Source organism: Podarcis muralis, chromosome Z (genome assembly GCF_964188315.1).
Source record: "Podarcis muralis chromosome Z, rPodMur119.hap1.1, whole genome shotgun sequence".
Classification (NCBI taxonomy): domain Eukaryota; kingdom Metazoa; phylum Chordata; class Lepidosauria; order Squamata; family Lacertidae; genus Podarcis; species Podarcis muralis.
The window spans coordinates 23006775-23027168 of record NC_135673.1 but is presented as its reverse complement, the minus strand read 5'-3'; the positions used below and the strand labels follow the sequence as shown (position 1 = coordinate 23027168).

At 40.3% G+C, this 20394-nt stretch overlaps 1 protein-coding gene across 3 annotated transcripts in view; it reads left to right on the top strand.

Annotated features, from left to right (window-relative positions):
* LOC114589054 (cysteine-rich hydrophobic domain-containing protein 2-like) overlaps nucleotides 1-18883 on the top strand; it is a 37439-nt gene extending 18556 nt beyond the window's left edge. The window contains exons 2-6 of one of the 3 annotated variants that reach the window (XM_077922717.1): nucleotides 6567-6621; nucleotides 8786-8827; nucleotides 11578-11634; nucleotides 11917-11976; nucleotides 13802-18883. In XM_077922717.1, the coding sequence (XP_077778843.1) occupies nucleotides 6567-6621; nucleotides 8786-8827; nucleotides 11578-11634; nucleotides 11917-11976; nucleotides 13802-13852 (265 nt within the window). In that variant the 3' untranslated portion in view covers nucleotides 13853-18883. Of the gene's footprint in view, nucleotides 1-6566; nucleotides 6622-8785; nucleotides 8942-11577; nucleotides 11635-11916; nucleotides 11977-13801 lie in introns of all 3 variants that reach the window. The other 2 variants (XM_028715044.2, XM_028715045.2) reach the window with 2 other exon arrangements.
* The last annotated feature ends 1511 nt before the right edge of the window (nucleotides 18884-20394 follow it).

The following is a 20394-nucleotide window of genomic DNA, read 5'->3' as shown; positions in this document are numbered from 1 at the left end:
CTGCCTTCCTAATGACGGAAGCCTAAGAAGTGTTTGCCCATATTTGGGAAGGAGGGAAGGGCTCTAGGACCATGCCAGAACCCTGAATCTTCCTGCCAGAGCAGTGCCGCAGATTTCCTGCACAGAACAATGGCAGTCCTGTACAGGGGTTATTTACTTCTGAGTTAAAAATAATAATAAACCTTGCTTTTTGTTTAAGCCTCCTTCCTCCATTCTCCCATTTTGTATATGTGTGCAGGGTTGTGCAACTGTGTCTCCCCTCATGTCTATTAGGGAACATTTTCTCACATTTCCATTGAAATCTATGCCACTAATTATATAGCTTTAATTTTAGGGAAAGTGTCCTAATTTAAAAATTACCATAAAACAACAGTTGGAACAATTTGTTAAAGGTAATACAGACCTCTAAGTAGCAGCAGTTTCCAGGACATTACCCCGTTTGTCTCTTCATAATTTCATCCTTATTTCAAACATTGTGTTATATCAGTATATCACAATGTTTAACTGGTGACATATCGCAATGTTGAAAACCAGACATCGTCCAGACCTAGCTGCAGCCATTTTCCTTTCTGTAGGATTCCATTTCAGTGTGCCAATCTCCATGCATTTTCATTTATCAAAACATACATTACAGGTAGGACCTACATTTCTGGTTGGGGGCGGGGGTTCCTCCCTGAGGTACTTAACACTGTTTCTAGTCCATTATTGCTGTTCCCATTTTTAAACAGCGCAGTGTTAAATCATTCATCCAAAAGTCCTAGGTGGAGCAATATTATGAAGATCCACTTGGGGGTGCCAAATAGCAGACTCACAAGCCGCCATTTTATAAAAGATAAGAGAGTGCCTCCATTTTGTATGGCTTTTGGAGGGTGGTGCAAGGACTCTGGCACAGCCTCCCCTAAGCCGGAAGCTCAAGAAGTGCTTGCCCATCTTTGGGAAGGAGGGAAGGGCGCTAGGACCACAACAGAGACCTGAATCTTCCTTCCCAGAGCCAGAGCAGTGCTGGCAGTGCTGGCAGTACAGTTCCCCAAGCTGAGATGCCACAATTTTTGCAAGATCCATAACTGAGAAACTCCACTTGTGGGTGACAAATATTGGCCTCAAAAGGTTTGGAAGGGCACTATGAGGGTTCTGCAGTGCTGCCATGGTCCTGACACTGCCCTCCAAAGCTGGGAAAGCCTTATGGGATTGCAGTTTTGCGCAGGTGTCTCTATGCGTGGGAATAAATAAATGGAGAGTGGGTTTCCTTTTATTTAAATTAATATATTTACTCCCCCCCCCACACCTCCTGACACCTGAGCCCTGCTGGGTCCCTCACATGGAAAAATAGACTGGGGTCATTTACTTCTGAGTTCAAAATAATAATAATAATAATAAAAATAAAAATAAAAATAATAATAATAATAATAAACTTTACCCTGCAGTTTAAGCCTCATTCCTCCCTTCTCCCCTTCTCTCTGTGTGTTCCTTTTTCTGGGTTTCCTCAAATGTGCCTCTATTTTGTCTGACTTTGGGAGGGCAGGGCGAGTGATCTCAGAGAGCCCTGGGTCTTTCTTCTTACACAGAAGAACAGCACAGAGAAATCGAGGTGGCAAAAACGCGAGAAGATCCATTTTATCTGACTTTGGGAGGGTGGTTGGTACCGCCCTCCCAAACTCCAGAAACCTAATGCTTTGCGCAGATGTTTCTGTGCACGGGGAATAAATAAATGGATAAATGGTTTCCTTTCTTCTCCATTTATCTATTTATTTCTCTCTGTAGTTCCAGAGACTCATAAGCCCTTTCTGTCTCACATGGCAAGAGATGCGAATGCTGCTGTCCAGTGCTGCTTTGAATAACTGCTGCCTTCAGTTGCTTAAGCCTTGTTTCTCCCTTCTCCCCTTCTGTTTCTGTGTGTGTTTCTCTCTTGAGAAGATCCATTTTATGTGACTTTGGGAGGGTGGCTGGTACCGCCCTCCCAAAATCCAGAAACCTTATACCCTTGCGCAGATGTCTCTGTGCATGGGGAATAAATAAATAGATAAACGGTTTCCTTTCTTCTCCATTTATCTATTTATTTCTCTCTGTAGTTCCAGAGACTCATAAGCCCTTTCTGTCTCACATGGCAAGAGATGCGAATGCTGCTGTCCAGTGCTGCTTTGAATAAATGCTGCCTTCAGTTGCTTAAGCCTTGTTTCTCCCTTCTCCCCTTCTGTATCTGTGGGCATGCTTGTGTGTCTTTGTCTCCCTCATGTCTATCAGGGAACATTCTCTCACATTTCCTTTGATATCTATGCTACCAATTACATCTACAACTTTAATTTTAGAGAAAGTGTCTTAATTTAAATATTATCCATACTATAAAATAACAATTGTAACAATATGTTAAAGGCAAGGAGATATTTATAAGTTTCAGACGCCTAAGTAGCAGTTGCTTCCATCCGTATTTCAGACATTGTGTTATGCTGTTATACCGCAATGTTTAGCTGGTGACATACCACGATGTTGAAAACCAGGCATCGTCCAGCCCTAGCTGCAGCCATTTTCCTTTCCGGGCTATGTTTATGTAGGATATTCATTTCAGTCTGTCAATCTCTATGCTTTTTCAAGGAGCAGAACCTCATATATGATACATTGCATATAGGACCTGCTTTTTTTGTAGGGATTTTTCATCCCTCAAGTGCTTAATGCTGTTTGCAGTCCATTATTGCTCTTCTCATTTTACACAGTGCTATGCTATTTCATTCATGCAAAAGTCCTAAGTGGTGCAATATTATGAAGATCCACTTGGGGTGCCAAATAGCGGACTCACAAGCTTCCATTTTATAAAAGATAACAGAGTGCCTCCATTTTGTCTGGCTTTTGGAGGGTGGCGCAGGGCTCTGGGATGCCAGAGCCCTGGCATCGCCTTCCCAATGACGGAAGCATAGTAAGTGCTTGCCCATTTTTTGGAAGAAGGGAAGGGCTCTAGGACCCCGCAGTAGCCGTGGATCTTCCTTCCCTGAGCCAGAGCTGTGCTCAAGATTTTCCTCCACAGTTATATCTTTCCAGTTGTATCTTTCAATAGATCGTCTATAGTCCATTATCTTATTCACCTTTGGGAAATTGGGATAAGGGCTCTGGGATGCCCTCTAGCACCACCCTCCCTAAACCCGGAAAACCTTATGGGATCACAGCTTTGTTCAGGTGTCTCTGTGGGTGGGAATGAGAGCAAAGGAGGGTTTCCTTTGTTCTCCATTTATCAATTTACTCTTGTTCTGCAGCTCCTGACACTTGAAAGTGCTTTCTGCATCTCTGAAATGATGCATGCTACTGCCCTCATCCGGGGCTCACTTGGAAGCAAAGTCTTGTCCCATGGAAAAATAGACTGGGGTTATTTTACATATGAATAAATAATAAGAATAATAAACCTTGTCTTGTTGTTTAATCTTTCTTCCACTCTCTTGCGTTCCTATTTCTGTGTCTGTTAGGGAACCTTCTCTCACCTTTCATTTCATATCTGTGCCACGTATTACTTCTACAGCTTTAATTTTAGAGAAAGTGTAATAATTTTAAAATTATGTGTTCTACAGAATATTGTAACAATATGTTAAAGGTAAGTAGATATTTATGTTTCAGAACCTTAAGGAATAGCAGTTGCCAGGACATAGCCCCATAGTTCCATCCTCATTTCAGACATAGTGTTATATTGACAATATCACAATGTTTAGCTGCTGACATATCACGATGTTGAAAACCAGACATTGTCCAGCCCTAGCTGCAGCCATTTTCCTTTCTGTAGGACGCTATTTCAAACTCCATGCCTTTTCAAGGAGCAGAACCTCATTTATTATATAATATACTCCATGTAGGATCTGCTTTGGGGGGGCGGGGTTCTTAACGTTTCCAGTCCATTATTGTCGTTCTTATTTTTACACAGTGCTATGCTATTTAATTAATCCAAAAGTCCTAGAAGGTTCAGAATTGAGAAGATCCACTTGGGGGCACCAGATATTAACATTCCAAAGGCTCCATTTTGTGAAAGATTACAAACTGCCTCCATTTTGTCTGGCTTCCAGACCCCTGGCACTACCCCCCCCCCCCAAAGGATACTAAGTGCTTGCCCATCTTTGGGAAGGACTCTAGGACCATGCCAGAGCCCTTCCTTCCCAGAGCAGTGCAGGCAGAACAACAGAACAAAGGCAGTTCTCCAGGGCAGAGAACTGTGCAGGTGACACAAACTTGAGAAGATCCATTTTGTTTTACTTTTAGAGAGTGGCGTGAGGGCTCTGGGATCTGCCGGAGCCCTGGTACCAATCCCTGAAAGCCGGGAAAACCTTATGCCATGGTTCCGATGTTTCTCCTTGTTGGAGTAAATAAATAGAGAGGGTTTCCTTCACTCTCCATTGCTCTGCAGCTCCTGAAACTTGAAAGTCTTTTTTGCCTCGTTTCTCAAGAGCTGAGCTGTCCAGTGCTGCCTTTGAACTGCTGCTGGCCTCAGCTGGGATTGGCTTGGAAGTCACTACTTGTTCCATAGAAAAATAAACGGGGAGTATTTACTTCTGAGTTAATAATAATAATAATAATAATAATAATAATAATAATAATAATAAACCTTGCTCTGTTGAAGCTTCTCTCGTACCTTCTCAGCTTCTCTCTCTCTCTCTCTCTCTCTCTCTCTGTGTGTGTGTGTGTGTCTTGTGTCTGTAAGGGAACCTCCTCCCACCTTTCATATCCATGCTACTAATTACTTCTACAGCTTTAATTTTAGAGAAAGTGTCCTAATTTAAAAAATATTTGTATTTTAAAATAACAATGGCAACAATATGTTAAAAGCATGCGGGGGGGGGGGGGGGATTAAGTTTCAGACCCCTAAGTAGTAGCTGTTGCCAAGACATTACCCAGTTCTCTTCATAGTTCCATCCTTATTTCAGACATTGTGTTATATTGGTATATTGTGATGTTTTGCTGGTGATATACTACTATTTTTAAAACTAGACATCATCTAGCCCTAGTTACAGCCTGAGAAATATTGATGTAGAGTTCTCATTTTAGTTTATCCATCTCCATGCGTTTTCAAGGAGCAGAGCGTCATTTATCGTATGATACATTGCATGTAGAACCTGCTTTTCTTACAGAGTTTTTTCTTCCTCGGGGTACTTAACACTGTTTGCAGTCCGTTATTTCTGTTCTCGTTTTTTACATAGTTAATTTCATGCATTCAAAAATCTGAGGCGGTGCAAAATTGAGAAGATCCATCTGGGGGCGCCAAATATCGGCCTTGTGCACGGTGTCACTTTATGAAAGGTTGCTTTTTCCCCCCCTGCAAAGTTTTCCTGCAATGGGGGCCAAGCCATGGTGGCTTGAGAAGAACCAAAATCTTTTCATGAATGTGTGCCTGTGTATCCCTCATGTCTTTGTCCCTTTCCTCTCTTCTCCGCTTCTGTGTGTACACACATGTATGTGTCTCCCCCTCTACATTCCCCATTTTCTCCTCCTTACCATCGTACTCTCCCTAATATTCCCCTGCCCCTTTGCTTTCTCACACACCCCCCTCCCACCCCCCCTATGCTTCCTTATGTGCTTCTTCACCTTCCTTTTTGTTCCCTCTGGCCCACACCCACTGGTGAAAAAGGAGAGAAGTGTTTTCATTTCCATTTCCTGGAGTTTACGTTTTTGGTGCCCCATAAATAGCTTCCCTCTGTATTAAAAATAAAGGTTGATGGTTTTTTTTTTAAAGAAGGAGGTTATCTCTTTGCCACATAGTTTCATCTTTATTTCAGACATTGTGATACATTGTTTTATTGTGAAGTTTAGCTGGTGATATCTAACCTGATGTTGGAAACCAGACATTTCCTAGCCCTGGTGTATGCAAGGCAGGTAGCAAAGCCAAAATGACACTGCTGTGATTCCATCCTGTGAGGGACCCACTGGGATTACTGTTAAGATGTTGCGTCATTTTGTCATCCAAAGGGAGCTCAACAGTAAAGTGGGGTGTGTGTGTGTTCAAAGTGCAATAATTTTTGCATCAGTTTTGTTGAAAGGATTATGCCCCTAATTCCTAGAGTCATATTCAGCTGATGAGTCTCACTAGCAGAATCCCAAGAAAGGACTGCACAGCTTTAACCCTGTCCCCCCACATGCCCCCCCCAATTGCCTCTATGAGGGTCACGAGAAACTCTGGAATAGGATATGGGGAGAGAAGAGGGGGGATCATTCTGTCTGAAACAATTGTCAAGAGCTATGTTGAATTCCTCCTTTAGTTTTCAGGTTCTGCAATAATCTCAGCAAAGTACTCTTTACAATTCATCAGGCTGTGGGCATAAGCAAGAAATGGATGAACTTTATAGTCACTACTTAATACAAATAGAAACATCAATTGCCCTAATAGTCTATCACCATGAAAGTGGGAGGAAGGTGCATGCCTTTGGATGTAGTTTTTAAATTAAGTGTTAATAAAAGGAGCTATGTTCTCTGCACGTTTTCAGTAGTACTTTAAAATATACTATAAACACTTGAAAGCTGATGTGGAAAGTAGCAGCAATATATAACTTATGGCGTTAGAAACAGGTTAGGTGGAAATACTTTTTCTCTTTTTTTTTTTTAAGGTTTGGCTTGACCAACAAGTTTGACACCGAATTTCCCTCTGTTCTGACAGGGAAGGTAAGTCAGCACGTGTACCCCGTGTAAATTGCAAAAATGCTTTTCTTTCAGTCGGCTGAATGTCTTAAATGAAAGAATTGGAAGATCTGGTGATCCTGACCTGTACTCCTATATTTTGAGATCCAGCCACAGATTTTCATGGAATTCCAAGTTAATGTGTTGTGGAGCAGAGTACCAGGTGTAGGTTCGTTGACATCTTAGTCACTTCATCTTATTGGATTCAAGGTTCATTTAGCTCTTCCTAGAATCCTCATTTTGTTTTATTGCTTCTCTCTTGCATCTATAATTTCCACAAATCTTGCTTCAACTTTCTAATGTCCGGGCACACAACTAATACCTTGTGCAATAGGGATCTGTACACTTTTAAATGTAAAGTGCCTTGTACATTTTAAGCACTAACAAATTATAAATGATGATGCTATCTGGAACACATATTATCTTTGGTTCTGTAACTACCATCCATTTCATTTTCAACACAGGCATAATTTAAAATACTTAAGTTAAAGTCAGTAGCAATTACCATGGAACACTTTTAATATCATGGAATTCTGGATTATAACAATGGCAATACATACAAATTTAGCAATAGTAAGATATTGCTGAGTTATAGCATGTATTGTGAAGATATTCTGCTGCGTGTGTTTTGTTCCTTATACAGAATATTTAATCCTGTACCTTTACCTTTATATTTAAAAAGGATATTTGTAGGATTAAGATGCAACAGAACAATTACGTTTAAACTCCACATTTCAGATTGCTGGATTGCTTTTTAATATTTGAATTCTTATGTTATTGATCATACATGTTGATAATACAAAGTATCTTCATAAATAAAGAATGTGAACATATTTTGTGTAATTATTTTTTTAATTGAGATGACTGGATTGAGATTTTGTTTTAATTTGTACAAAAGCAAGTTTGTAAGTAGGAAGCCTATGATGAGCTTTAAAAAGACAAGATGAAGAATGGGGATAGGTCTCAAAATATGGGCCCTAACAATCAATTTTATTTCCCTCCTCTTCAACTTTACAATCATTCTTTTTCCTTGGTAAATCTTTGAGTTCTCCCCAAACTCTTGTCCCTTTTTGTTGTTGTTCACTTAATTCTTTTAATGGATATGTTGGTAATCTTCTCAACATGCAACAGAATTGCATGTTCAGGCAAGATGTCTCAGTCCTAGCTTTCAATTCTTAGTTGATGGATGAAAATATTGGTTTGTGATATATGGCCTTAAATCTGCCACTTCCCTGTCACCTGGATCAATCAATAATCCTTTAGGGGGAAAGTCCAGTTTCCTGTCCTGATCTTAAAACAACAAGGACTTCTGTGGGGAAATTGGTGTCCAGTGCAAGGAAGTGTAAGTCATAAAACATTCCCTTCGTATTGTAATTTGGCACAAGGCGTGATTGATTGGGCTGTGATTATGATGGCCAAAGAAGGGAGAGTGAGCCTGCTGGTCATTGCTCCTTTCCTCTCTTGTATCCTGTTGTAAAATATTATGACCCTTCCCTCCACCTTTATTCCCTTTTATGGTGTACTGGGCCGAAAAGGAATCTCTTAGAATGCTGTCTGAGTGTTTGGGTTGTTTTTCCTCCAGAAAATTTCTAATTTCCTAAAACACTGTTTTACTGAGGACCACTATTCTGGTCACTTGCTCCTTGAGGACCATCACGTTTCTGTACCTTGCAACCTTTGTGTGAGAGGATATTTGAAAAGGATTCCATAATTCACACATGCAACATTATCCTAAAGACTGTGGGGCTTACCGTAGCCTGCTAAAACTGTATTTGCAGAGGGAGCGGGAGAGAGAGAGCTCACTTTTTACTGTGTTGAACATTGACTATGATGATGATAATAAGAATAACTGATTTGGCATGAAGTTGAAGTATTTAAATCTATTTATGCAGGCAAGAAACACATGTTAGAATACCAAAAGTGTCTATAGAGTAACTAAAACAAAAATTTCATCCTTAGTGATTACTGTATTTTCTCACACACAAACTGGCAGTAGAGTTCTAATTCCTGACAGCCTTTACAATATTTTTTTACAATCAAGCAGCATATAAATTTTATGAAATAAATAAATCCCAGAATTATATTTTCTTTTTCTACTTTCTCTCTATATACATGGTCCCCAGTATGGGTTTATCTCTTGTTTTTCCAGGTTGCTCCGGAAGAATTCAAGACAAGTATCAGTCGTGTAAATGTATGTTTAAAGAAGAATCTCCCTATCAGTGTAAAATGGCTTCTCTGTGGCTGTTTGTGCTGCTGCTGCACACTTGGCTGCAGTCTGTGGCCTGCTGTCTGTCTGAACAAAAGAGTAAGTACACATATTAGGCTACTAGTGTCACCAGCAGCTACCTGCAGTTGCTTGAGCTCTTAATTTCTTTATTGTGTTTAGATCGTTAGTTGCACAAACCTTTGTTCTTGAACATATATCAAAATAATTCACATCTTTTTTGTACTGACCCTAGAACATCTGTCCTTTTCTGTCAGCATTTTTCTCATTATTTTTTCAAACAACAAGAACTCTGTTACTCTGATTTATATCCAAATGATTAAAATTAATTACAACACCATGATATGCAGAATTTATTCTTTTAATTAATTGATTCATACATTATTTTCTTTTGTAAACAGTCCTGTGTGACTCATGGCCTTAAATTCTTTACTTGCCTATTAAGTTATTTCTGTAGAAATGCAATCAATACTTCTAGATGCCTGAATTTGTTTGGTGTCCTTTCAATAAACCCTAAGTGCATTAGTTTTGCCTTCTTGAGGCTTTCAAAGCTCTTGTCACCCAAACCTTAGCTAATTGCTCATAATGCATTCATTTTGATAGAGAGCAGAAGACATCCCAGGTTTGGAAAATAAGGAAGGTACAGAATTATGCCTGTTTTAGGCAGATCTCTAGGAACCTCTACTCACTTTAAATTAGAGAAATGAAGGTCATATCTATTTCAGTAGGCCCAGTATTAAATCTGGTTGGTATATTCTTGCATGAGTGTTAATTCACTTCAAACCAGTTGCCACCAAGATCACCCTGTGCACTTGTGCCCAAACTCCACTAGTGTCGCAACTGAATCCCATAAAACTATTCCATCAGGACATAGAGGGGGAGAAAAGAAGCAGGGCTATGATGGGAGTCTCAGGTGAGATACCCATGCAGTGGAAGTTGCTTCCAGTACCAGTAACCACACATAAGCTGAGAAAGGTTCAGATAGTTTACTGTTGCAGAAGATAAGGCCCAGTAAAACAGTTATGGACGTAGATATATGCAGCTTATAGGTTTTTGCAGATAGATATATACAGATGCATACGACTACAAAGTACAGTATTTTGGTTGCTTTAAATAACTTTAAATAACTTGTAACATGTAAAGATGTAACAGTGGACAGGTAACATCGACATACTAACCAACAGACAGACAAACTGCAGACCTACAGGTTGACACATGGAGCTGCCATGACATATCACAGATATAGTCAGAACACTGGCTTGTCTGACCTTGTACCTGTGATTAGCTCATCCATGGAATAATTTACACTCATGAAGGAAATTAACCCCTTCTCATTTCCAGTTACTCCACCAGGCTATTCCGTAGCCTCTGCTAACAGGCCTTTGGCCCTCCCATCAACTATCACTTGGTGGGAGCCTTTCTGTCAGGCTATCTGTACTGTTTCCATCACAGCTGGTCTTTATAAAAACTGTAACTTTAAGAACTGGTGCCTCACCTTCATTTCCCCCCTCCTCCTCCCTTTCCCCTTGTGTATCATGTCTTCAGACTGCAAAATTAGGATAGAAATACTTTACATAATATGGCATAAGCCATGGGTGGAAAACCTGTGACTCTCCAGATGTTGGTGGACTCCATCTCTCCTCAGCCCCATCCTGTATGGACAATGATCATGCAGTGATAGGAGTTGGAGTTAGCAACATCTGGAGGACTACAGGTTCCCCAGCACTGATATAAACTTATGACTCATAATATGTTTCTCGGCTGTACTACTTCAGACTGCAGTTAGAGGTGGCATGAGTGAATGCTCCCTCCAGCAAAAAACTAGTCCCTGTATATAGAAAATTTTCTGGAGAAGGCTAGGTTAAAAAGCTGCTCTCTTGTTTCATAGTCCTGCCTGCACAGCCTAAGAACATCAGACCCCTGCTGGATCAGGCCCAAGGTGGATCTGGTCCACCATTCTGCTCTCACAATGGCTAGCCATATGCCTATGGGAAGCCCACAAGCAAGATATGGGTGCAATAGCACTCTTCTGCTCTTGTTCCCTAGCAATATGACTAGGAACAAGTATATAGTGAACATTCAATAATATAGTTTCCCCACTGTCATCTATCTTGAATTGGAACAGTCCAGATATACCGGTACTTTTTACTTTGGGGCTAGACACTAATGATCATCAAAATTCCTGACCCCTGGGCAACTTCTGTAAATACTGCAAGCAGTCTGGTCATATATTTCATTTTATATTACCGTAATTTTTATTGCTTGCTTGCTTGCTTGCTTGCTTGCTTGCTTGCTTGCTTGCTTGCATTTATATACCTTCCTATACCCAGAAGTCTTAGGATGGTTCACGGAACAAAATATATAAGAATGGCCTTGCTGGATAAGACCAAAGGCCAGTCTAGTCTTTCCCATAATGACTAATCAGATGCCTTTAGGAAGCCCACAAACAGGGTATGAGCACAACAACACTCTCCGCTCTTGTTCTTCACAGCAAACAGTGTTCAATGTGGACTATATCGAAACTGGAGAAGACTGTATGTCTTTCATTCTGTTGTGTTCTCCTTCATCCTATCTTATTTGTGTAGAGCCAAAGAGATGAGAGATCCTTTGCAGAAGTCCTTGTCAATTGCAACAGACACATGGGCCAGTTTTATGGGCCATATTTAAGGAAACTGATTGAATCCATATTCTAACGCTATTTTGGTCATCTTTCCTAGACTAGAAGATCAATTGAGAAGTTGTTAGAATGGGAAAATAACAGACTATATCATAAGGTAAGAAGGGAAGTGGCTGCTTTAATCATGGTGGAGTGTTTCAGGGTTTTTTCAGTTTTAGTGTGAATACATTTATTATAAGCAAGTAGAATGCAATTAACAAAGACACATCGCTGGATTAAAGATGCTTCTGTATTGCTTATGTGCCCCAGTTGTAGCCTTACAAATGCTAATATCCCAAATGGACAGATAAAATAACTATACACACAGATAGTCATGTTACATTATGCTAAATATTATGCTCCCATTAAGGTAATGCTAAACATTATATTACTTTCCTAGCTTGGTTTGCACTGGAAGTTGAGTAAAAGGAAATGCGAAACTAGCAATATGATGGAGTATGTAAGTACTTTATACTTCTCTGTTAACAGATTGTTGGTTACAAAGGTGTTTCCCTATTTTTCTGACTGATTTGTCAATTAATTGCTCTTACTTTGAACAAAACACTCTTGGCTCTTCTGTTCTGTGCATACTAATTTGGGAATAAGCCCCACTGAAATCTGTAGGAAATCCTTCTAAGTAAACCTGGATAGGATTGGTTATGTATCCGTCTGTGTAATTCACAGGGGCACTCTCTTTTCTAAAAAGTCTGCCTTATTTCAACGTTTGGAGAAAGTTGGTAGCATTGGGAAGAATGGTTAATATGATACAGTGGTACCTTGGGTTAAGAACTTAATTCGTTCTGGAGGTCCGTTCTTAACCTGAAACTGTTCTTAACCTGAGGTACCACTTTAGCTAATGGGGCCTCCCACTGCCACCACTGTACGATTTCTGTTCTCATCCTGAGGTAAAGTTCTTAAGCTGAGGTACTACTTCTGGGTTAGCGGAATCTGTAACCTGAAGTGTCTGTAACCTGAAGCGTCTGTAACCTGAGTTACCACTGTATTGTGCTTCCAAGCTGTACTTTCAGTCCAGTTCCTTGCCTCCAGTTACTCATGTGGTGCAAATTAGATATGTAGGAAAGAGCTGTCCCTCTCCTCTCCTCTCCTCTCCTCTCCCCCCTACCCCCCCCGTCCCCTTTCCTTTCTGTTCATTCCATATATGTTGGTTTCATCTGTTACATGCTGTATTGGACTTCCACATTTTTGGTACTGGGTCCTCATGCTGCTAATGGTGCAGATTGATTTTCTTCTGAAGTTGTCTGTTCCTCCTGTGGATATCATAAATCTACACTTACCTTTGTCGCCGTTGTCATCCCCCCCCCCCCCATCCTTAACCATTCTGGTTCATATATATATTTAAGTAAATGTGGTCATCTTAGGTCCTGAGGTGATGCAGATTGGCCCATCAGACCTTTCTAAAATCACAGATTTCAGCTGTGGCTCTTAAGCAAGCTGGTTGTAGCAACAAGGTATTAGCCATGTACCTTCCATTACATGGTCTGTATCTTTTGAATTTTACAGAACCATACTGGAATTTCTGAACATTTGAGACTGAGAGTGCTGTGGCACTCAGGGAATTTTCAGTTACATGCATATATGTGCAGCTCAGATTCCCATAGCCTTTAGCTGAATTATTCACCTCCTCCTAGATTAGTTAGGACCTCTGCATGTGTTTAGGGGCGTAACTTGTTCAGGAAAGGTTTCAGATTGGCAGAGCCACCTGTTGTAACCAGCCCTGTACTTGCTCACTGGTGACATGCATAAGCAGTGGGAAGAGAGGAGGTTGTGCACGGTGCCACAGTGGCTGCCAAGTTTGTGAACAATGAAGTTTCAAGCTTCCCTTTTTATGGACTTGCCACATTGTTGCAGAAGCTTCATTTCCCACATTGCACTGATCATTCAAGTGCTATATAAGGCAACAAAACTGCTGATAACTCTGCCCTTTGTTGGTGGTGCCACTTGAGGAATAAACAACCGGAAAGCAGCTGTAACTCAGAAGATGAAAACTGCCATTAGATTCAGTGAAAAAGACCTTCAGGATCCACTAGGAGGAGCAAGGTCTGAAATATTGTCAATTGGGTACACCATGGTCCTTCACACCCAACAGCCTTAGCACAGTCAGTATAGAAGAGTTGAATTAAATGGGCCAGTGATTGATTTGGTATAAAGTACTGTCCATGATTTTACCCAACATATTTAATTACTTGCAGCTTACCTAATATTCTGTATGCTAATGAGCTGAATGTATTGGTTAATATATGTTTGTGTTTTTTCCCCTTCTATAGGTAATACTAATAGAATTCTTACCAAAATATCCCATTTTTCGACCTGACTGAGGAGCAGTATTACCTTTCATGTTATCTGTCGTTTCCTACCTGTAGTGCCTTGTAGGGGATGTTGGAGAGAAGATGGTCTACTTTTCTGTGATTTTTAAACACAAAGGTGTTCTTTAGTAGAGTAGCTTCGTTGCTATGTTACTTTCTTTTGTTTTAAGAAGAAAACAATTTGCACATTTTTAATGTTAAATAATGAGGCTTCTGTGTGTACCCTGAATTATTATTTTAAACTTCTTTAATGATGCAGAATTGTCACTACAGATATAATAGCGACTATTGATATAGAATCAGTGCTGCTTGTAGCCTTTTTTTGAGCATGCTGCCTTATGAATTTTGAAATCCCTCTGTTTTCCAAACATACATCCTTCTGACGCACTACATCAATTTCACACTACCTTAAATTCTTGACAGAAACAACCAAGGTTAGCTTTCAGTAACTATTAATACAGTTTTGATAATCCAGTTGTATAAGACTTGCAATGAACAGCAGCACTGGTTTTGTCCTGCACTTGCAAAGTTGCTCATTTTACATTGTGGAAGCAGGATGAGGGTTCATTTGCAATATAGACAATGGGTTTATAATATTGCCTCATTGTATAATGTTAAGTGTGATACTACATGAAGGTTTACAAAATGTAATATAATTCCTATTGTTTTACATTTGTTCTACATAGATTTATTATGAATTATGTCTGTAAGCATTCTTCTGATTGTATGACCCATTAGTGTGCCATACTATGAAGCCAATAATGGGTTTGTGCATACTACCAAAAGTCCCCCTCAGGTGCACTTTGTTAGTAGATGAATGCGAAAATGTATCACATTTATAAAGGTATTATTGCAACACCTGTATATCTCCAAGGAGTCACAAACCCAATTGGATTATTGGCTTGAAACACAGCATGCCTCTTAGCTTCCATTGAAACTGGGGAAACTTTCAAATGCATTTTATGATATGACACTGGGGTGAATGTCTGCTTTCATGGGGAGAACATCAAAAATCCCCCTGAGTATGGTCTACTCTATCTTTGAGTAGACATTGTAGTGAGTAGGATTGTAATCTACATTATGTTTTAAGGACTGTGGCAGAACTGAAATACAGTAAAGAAAATAATTTTTTATATAGTTGTACTTGGGTATTCTCTTATAATATTATTTTGTTCAACATAACATGATTCATTCTTCTATGAAGACTATCCCTCTAAAAAAGTTCAAAGAATCTGGGTAAGCTGTACTACTGAAATAGCATGGCAGATCTGGAAGCCACCAGGTTCCTCTATTTCAATAACTTACTCTTTGAATAATTATATGTCAAGACATGCACTCAGCTTGGTGGCTCTTGCCTTGCTCGGTTTTCATTGACAGATTGATTTTGGAGGTGAGGTGTTCATCTATGATTCTATGAATATCTCTGAATATCTCTCTGTCCAGTGGACTGAATATTATTGAGCACAAAAGGCCACTTATACCTGAAAAGCCTCTAATGAGTGCAGGGTAGGATTTAAGAATTGGGAAGCCAAAAATTCATCAGAAATATTTCTTTGATGAATATGTTAGCCTTGACTCTGGAATGTTTGGTTTACATGTATTTTCACACTACATATTCCAGTTTTACCCCAGTATGTTGCTATAATTGTGACTAAAATGGGATCGGAAGGTGCCTGCAATTTTATGTTGCTTGCTTGTGGCTCTGCTGTAACAGTGGTGATGAAGAAAGCAAGCTACCACCATCATGAGCCTTGCATTGCAGCTTCTTGTGCAGACCAGAGCTCCTGTTTCATCAAGAACTTGCATGCATCTATGTATGCATATACCACTTGCATGTTTAGGGTTGCCCATTTAGTAGAATGGTGGAGCCATTGCTTACTTGGAGCTCTATGCATGCACCAGAGTGCCTATGGAATCCTTAATATCATGGACTTGAGCGGGGTGCTCCTTAGTATGCTTTACACTGCAGAGCTGCGAAAGCAAAGCATTCTAAGGTATGTGGTATAACTTGAACCTTGAAATATTTAGTGATGCCCAGGCTTCTGGCTCCGGGAGGAAATTCCTGATGGCAAGAGCTATCCAGTTGGATTTTAAAATGGAACACTGAGTATTAAAAATGGAATATCAGTTAAATAGAACTTTTGAGGTGCTGCTTGCTACTTAGACCTTTTTATTGGTGTAGGTATTCACATTCTGTTAAAATGTTCATGGTATTGAACAGAGGAGTATTGGAAAGCAGAATGAATATTTGAATAGCCAAATAATGTGGTACAGTGTGAAATGCAGTGTAGTGGTTTTCCATTCATTATAAAGGGTGTTGAGAGTTATGTACAGTATTGCCAAAAAGAGTAACTCTAAATATTGTTTCTTGCCTGATGTAACTGAAGCTTCTTGTGCTACAGTGCATTAACTGTCACATTCGAATATCACAGAATAGCCCAAACCCCACAAATCTTACTATTATTCCCCTCCCCCTGTGAGTTTTTCTTTGGATAGTTTCCTAGCACTGAGAAGATTTGAGTGTGTGTTTGACACTCTTTGTAATTAATTCTGAATACGATCCATGTGTCTTTTTAGATGCATGTCATTTCTTTGCTCAGTGGTTACAGTGGGGTTCTCGCCCCACCCCATTCTTGCTTCAAATAATCATAACACTGTGCCAGGCTTGGAGCTTTTTCATTTTGGTAGTATGTCTTAGACTTGTACAAAAACACCTCCACCTTCCCATTCTGATCATATTATGTAGAAGCTAATTCCATAGACACTAGTGTGACTTGTTTCCAATTAACCTCTCTTTTCCTCTTTTGTAAGATTAGGTTACAAATCTTCCAAGTCTCAGACAGTTTAAAAGCTCAGTTGAATTCCAAAGTTTGTCTGACAAAGGGTCCATACGTGTTACCTGTTAGGTGTACAAGAGCCAAATGTTTGTTAATTCAATTTCTAATGAAAAAAACATGGCCCAACAGTGTTGCTACTAATAGTAGCATGCAGAATTTTGTTGATTCAAATAATGTAAGTATTGCATTTTTACAGATGTAAAATACTATCCAATTCATCCTATTTGGGGTAGTATTTGAGGCATGTGTACACAGTGTGAGCCTCCCCCCTTCCTCTTGTCCTCATACTGATTCAACAGCAATTAAATCTTATGAGGAATGGGGATGTCAGCCCTTCAAGTTTACAGTAAGCTGCAGGAGCTTTGTGTAAAGCTACAAAGATTGCCCCAAACCTTACTTCCTCTTCACCTTCAGATTGCTCTAGGATTGAGGGTTCCACATGGGGAGCCAAGATGCAGCCCGTGGATGATTTTTCCACCCCCATCCTTATTACTGTTCACCTCTCCCTTCCAACACTTGAGAACATTGAATTCAATACCCATGAATGTGGAAGACTTTACTTGGCTCATGATCTGGTCATCTTTTTCTTAATATCCAAATGTTTGTAAGACAGAACCATGTAGCCTTCAGTCTGAAAGTAAATTATATTTGGGGTAGTATTCAACTCCAGCCGTACTCAGAGTAGTAGACCCAGCGAAATTAAGGGATATGACTAATGGGTTCATTAATTTCAGTGGGTCTACTTTGAGTAGGATTGTGAGGACAGAATACCACCCCTGGAGTCTAATTCTGTAAAAACCCAAGTTCTGCTCAAGCTGTTCTGCTATTCTGAGTTAATGTACACACCACCTGAGAGGTGCATCCCAGTATACTTAGTGGCTTTACAGATGATTCTGGGGAGCATCTCCTTGGTTTTCACATTCCCTACTGTGTTTTCAGCATTCCCTAGTGCTGTTTCGAGTGCTTTACATCTTGAATTGGTTGCTCCTTCCATGCTGCCTCTTTAGCTGACTTTTTTGTGCAGTTGGGCCATCCCCACGACAGAAGCTCCTCTTTTCTTTTTCATAACCTGTAGCAGTCAAGTAGATCTACAGCAGAGATGGGAAACTTGTAGGCCTCCAGAAGTTGGACTCCCAACACCTGTTAGTCCCAGCCAGCATGGCCAATGATGGGAGCTGTGGTCCCAGTAACATATGGAAGGCTGCAGGTTTACCCATCTCTGATCTATAGTAACATGCCCAAGTAGTGGAAGAGGAAGTGCCTTGAACATTTCAGATGTACAGAGCTGTATACATAAAGCTATGGAATTTCATTGGCAAACTGGAAAACCCAAGCCAAACGCTGTCACTGATTTTATGCTGTTGTTCCCTACAAGGTTTAAAGCCATTTTGTATGGTATAGGAGAGGTGGTAGAATTCCATAGGTGAGGAGTGTCCTACATATAAACGTTGTTCCAAATTATAAGTAACAAAGCTTTCTGCATGTACTAAACTAGAACCACAGGGGGTGGGCCACACTAAACTTTCTCCTTGATGCACTATTTTACTACATGTATGGGTTCTTTTAATTTGGGAGAGTATTCATATATTGGATGCTGCACACCTGCAGACTTCTGGTACAGTCCAGAAGTGTACCACCTTATTTTGTATATAATATGTATACTGGTTGTTCATTTTGCATCAGTATTGCAGAACTTGGAGGCTATGCCCCACCCCAAACTGTGGAATGTATTATAGATATCCTATGTTAAGTCACACTTGAAACTGACCCATTGAAAAACCCATAGATTTCAGTGGGTCTGTTCCTGAATATGACTGATAAATTCAAAAATCCATTTTCTTGTCCTGATTTAAGATTCAAAAGTCTACATGCTCAACTGTGAATATTGCATTTTAGTGTCCTGACAATGACTGATCACTTCCACTTGAAAACACTAGCATTGAGCAATAAGGGGAGGGGGTCAGTGGGTTGATACATGGTGTAAATAATTTTACCATTTTAGTAAACAACATTGCATTAAAATATGTTCACATTCTGTAATTTTGTGAATTTTTTGTTTATAATTATTCGTAACTCATGAAACTTGTTAAACTGTATGCATTTTAATTAAGTCCTCAATACTTCTATTCAGTTTACGAATTAACAGCCACTTTTTAAATAGGATGATTTCATGCCTTGAAGTTTTTAAAATAAAAAACTAATTAAGCTTTGTGTCTGTGACTTCCTGCATTGCCCTATGTCTCCTTTAGCCAACATATGGATGCTAGGTATTTCCAATGTGAATTGCTTTTGGAAGTAATTTACTGGTGAACCATTTTTTTGCGATGAGAGCTTTTCTGTTGCTTTGGTTTCTTTATAGGATCCAACCTGACAACAGTCCGTAAACAGGCTGTGTTCACAAGTGCTGCATCCATGTATACTTAATATGCACTAAGGGGAAAGTCAACTTGCAGTCTTAACATAGCCCTGAAGCAACTTTAGCTGCCCCCTGGTGGTCAGACTGTTTATTTTTGTACATTTCTATTCTGCTCATTGCACATGTGGTTCTTAGGCAGCCTCCCATTCAAGTATTGACCAGACCTGGATCTCCTTGAGCGGTAGCTTCATGTGCCTTCAGGTTATGCCCTAATCTACCTCTTGAATAAAATGCTTCAGTCTTTCCATCCATGATATTGAGATCATTCATTGAGCCATACAAGTGATAACCTTATTTTTCAGGGTTGTCAACCAGCACTATCAAGTCTGACCAGCCACAAGGTGAGGTGTTGGGATTGTTCTGGCCTCCAGACTAGTGCTTGGAGGATATAGAGGCCCTTGAAAATAGATGGTGACTCTGGTGAACCGGGTTTGTGTCCCCGCTCCTCCACATGCAGCTGCTGGGTGACCTTGGGCTAGTCACACTTCTTTGAAGTCTCTCAGCCCCACTCACCTCACAGAGTGTTTGTTGTGGGGGAGGAAGGGAAAGGAGAATGTTAGCCGCTTTGAGACTCCTTATGGTAGTGATAAAGCGGGATATCAAATCCAAATGCTGCTGCTTCTTCCTCTTCCTCCTCCTCTTCCTCTCAGTCATTTCTGAATGCTTGCTTTAACCTTGACATTGAAGACCTAAAAATGGCTGTGCTTAGTCAAGTCAGACCAAAGGCCAAATTAGCCTAACAGTCAAAATTTCCTGGCCATCTGTATGGAGCACAACTAATACAAATTTGCTGTTGTGGGATGTAGTAGGTATAGGAGGGGTAGACACTGGATGTGTCCACCTTTGATCCCCACCCTGCACTCAGCTCTCATCTCTGGCTCCTAGAAGCTGTCAGCATGCTACAGTGGCCATACCATAGGAAATAATTTCAGCTGGCCAGCTAAGCCAGGTGAGGGTAGCCAATGGGTCTCAAACCCTCAGAGAGTTAGGGACTACCCCTGCATGCAAAGACAGGCTCCAGCAGATTGAACGGACCCAGTAGTGGGTCCAACAGTCAAGAAGGCGGTTTCTGCATCTGCTGCAGATGGGGCTCATCAGCCTGGGAAGGTAGCCCATCTAGGAGAAGGAAAACTCTAATCCTAAACCTCCACTGCCATACGGCTATACTCATTTGTGAAAAGGCTTCAGGAGTGCACCCCAAGGAAAAATCAATACCCGCTGCCTTGCAGGACATTTTGGGAGAAGAAAAGGCTAAGCAATAAACCCTACACAAACCTGTCCCTAAGGTGGTTGGATGGCGC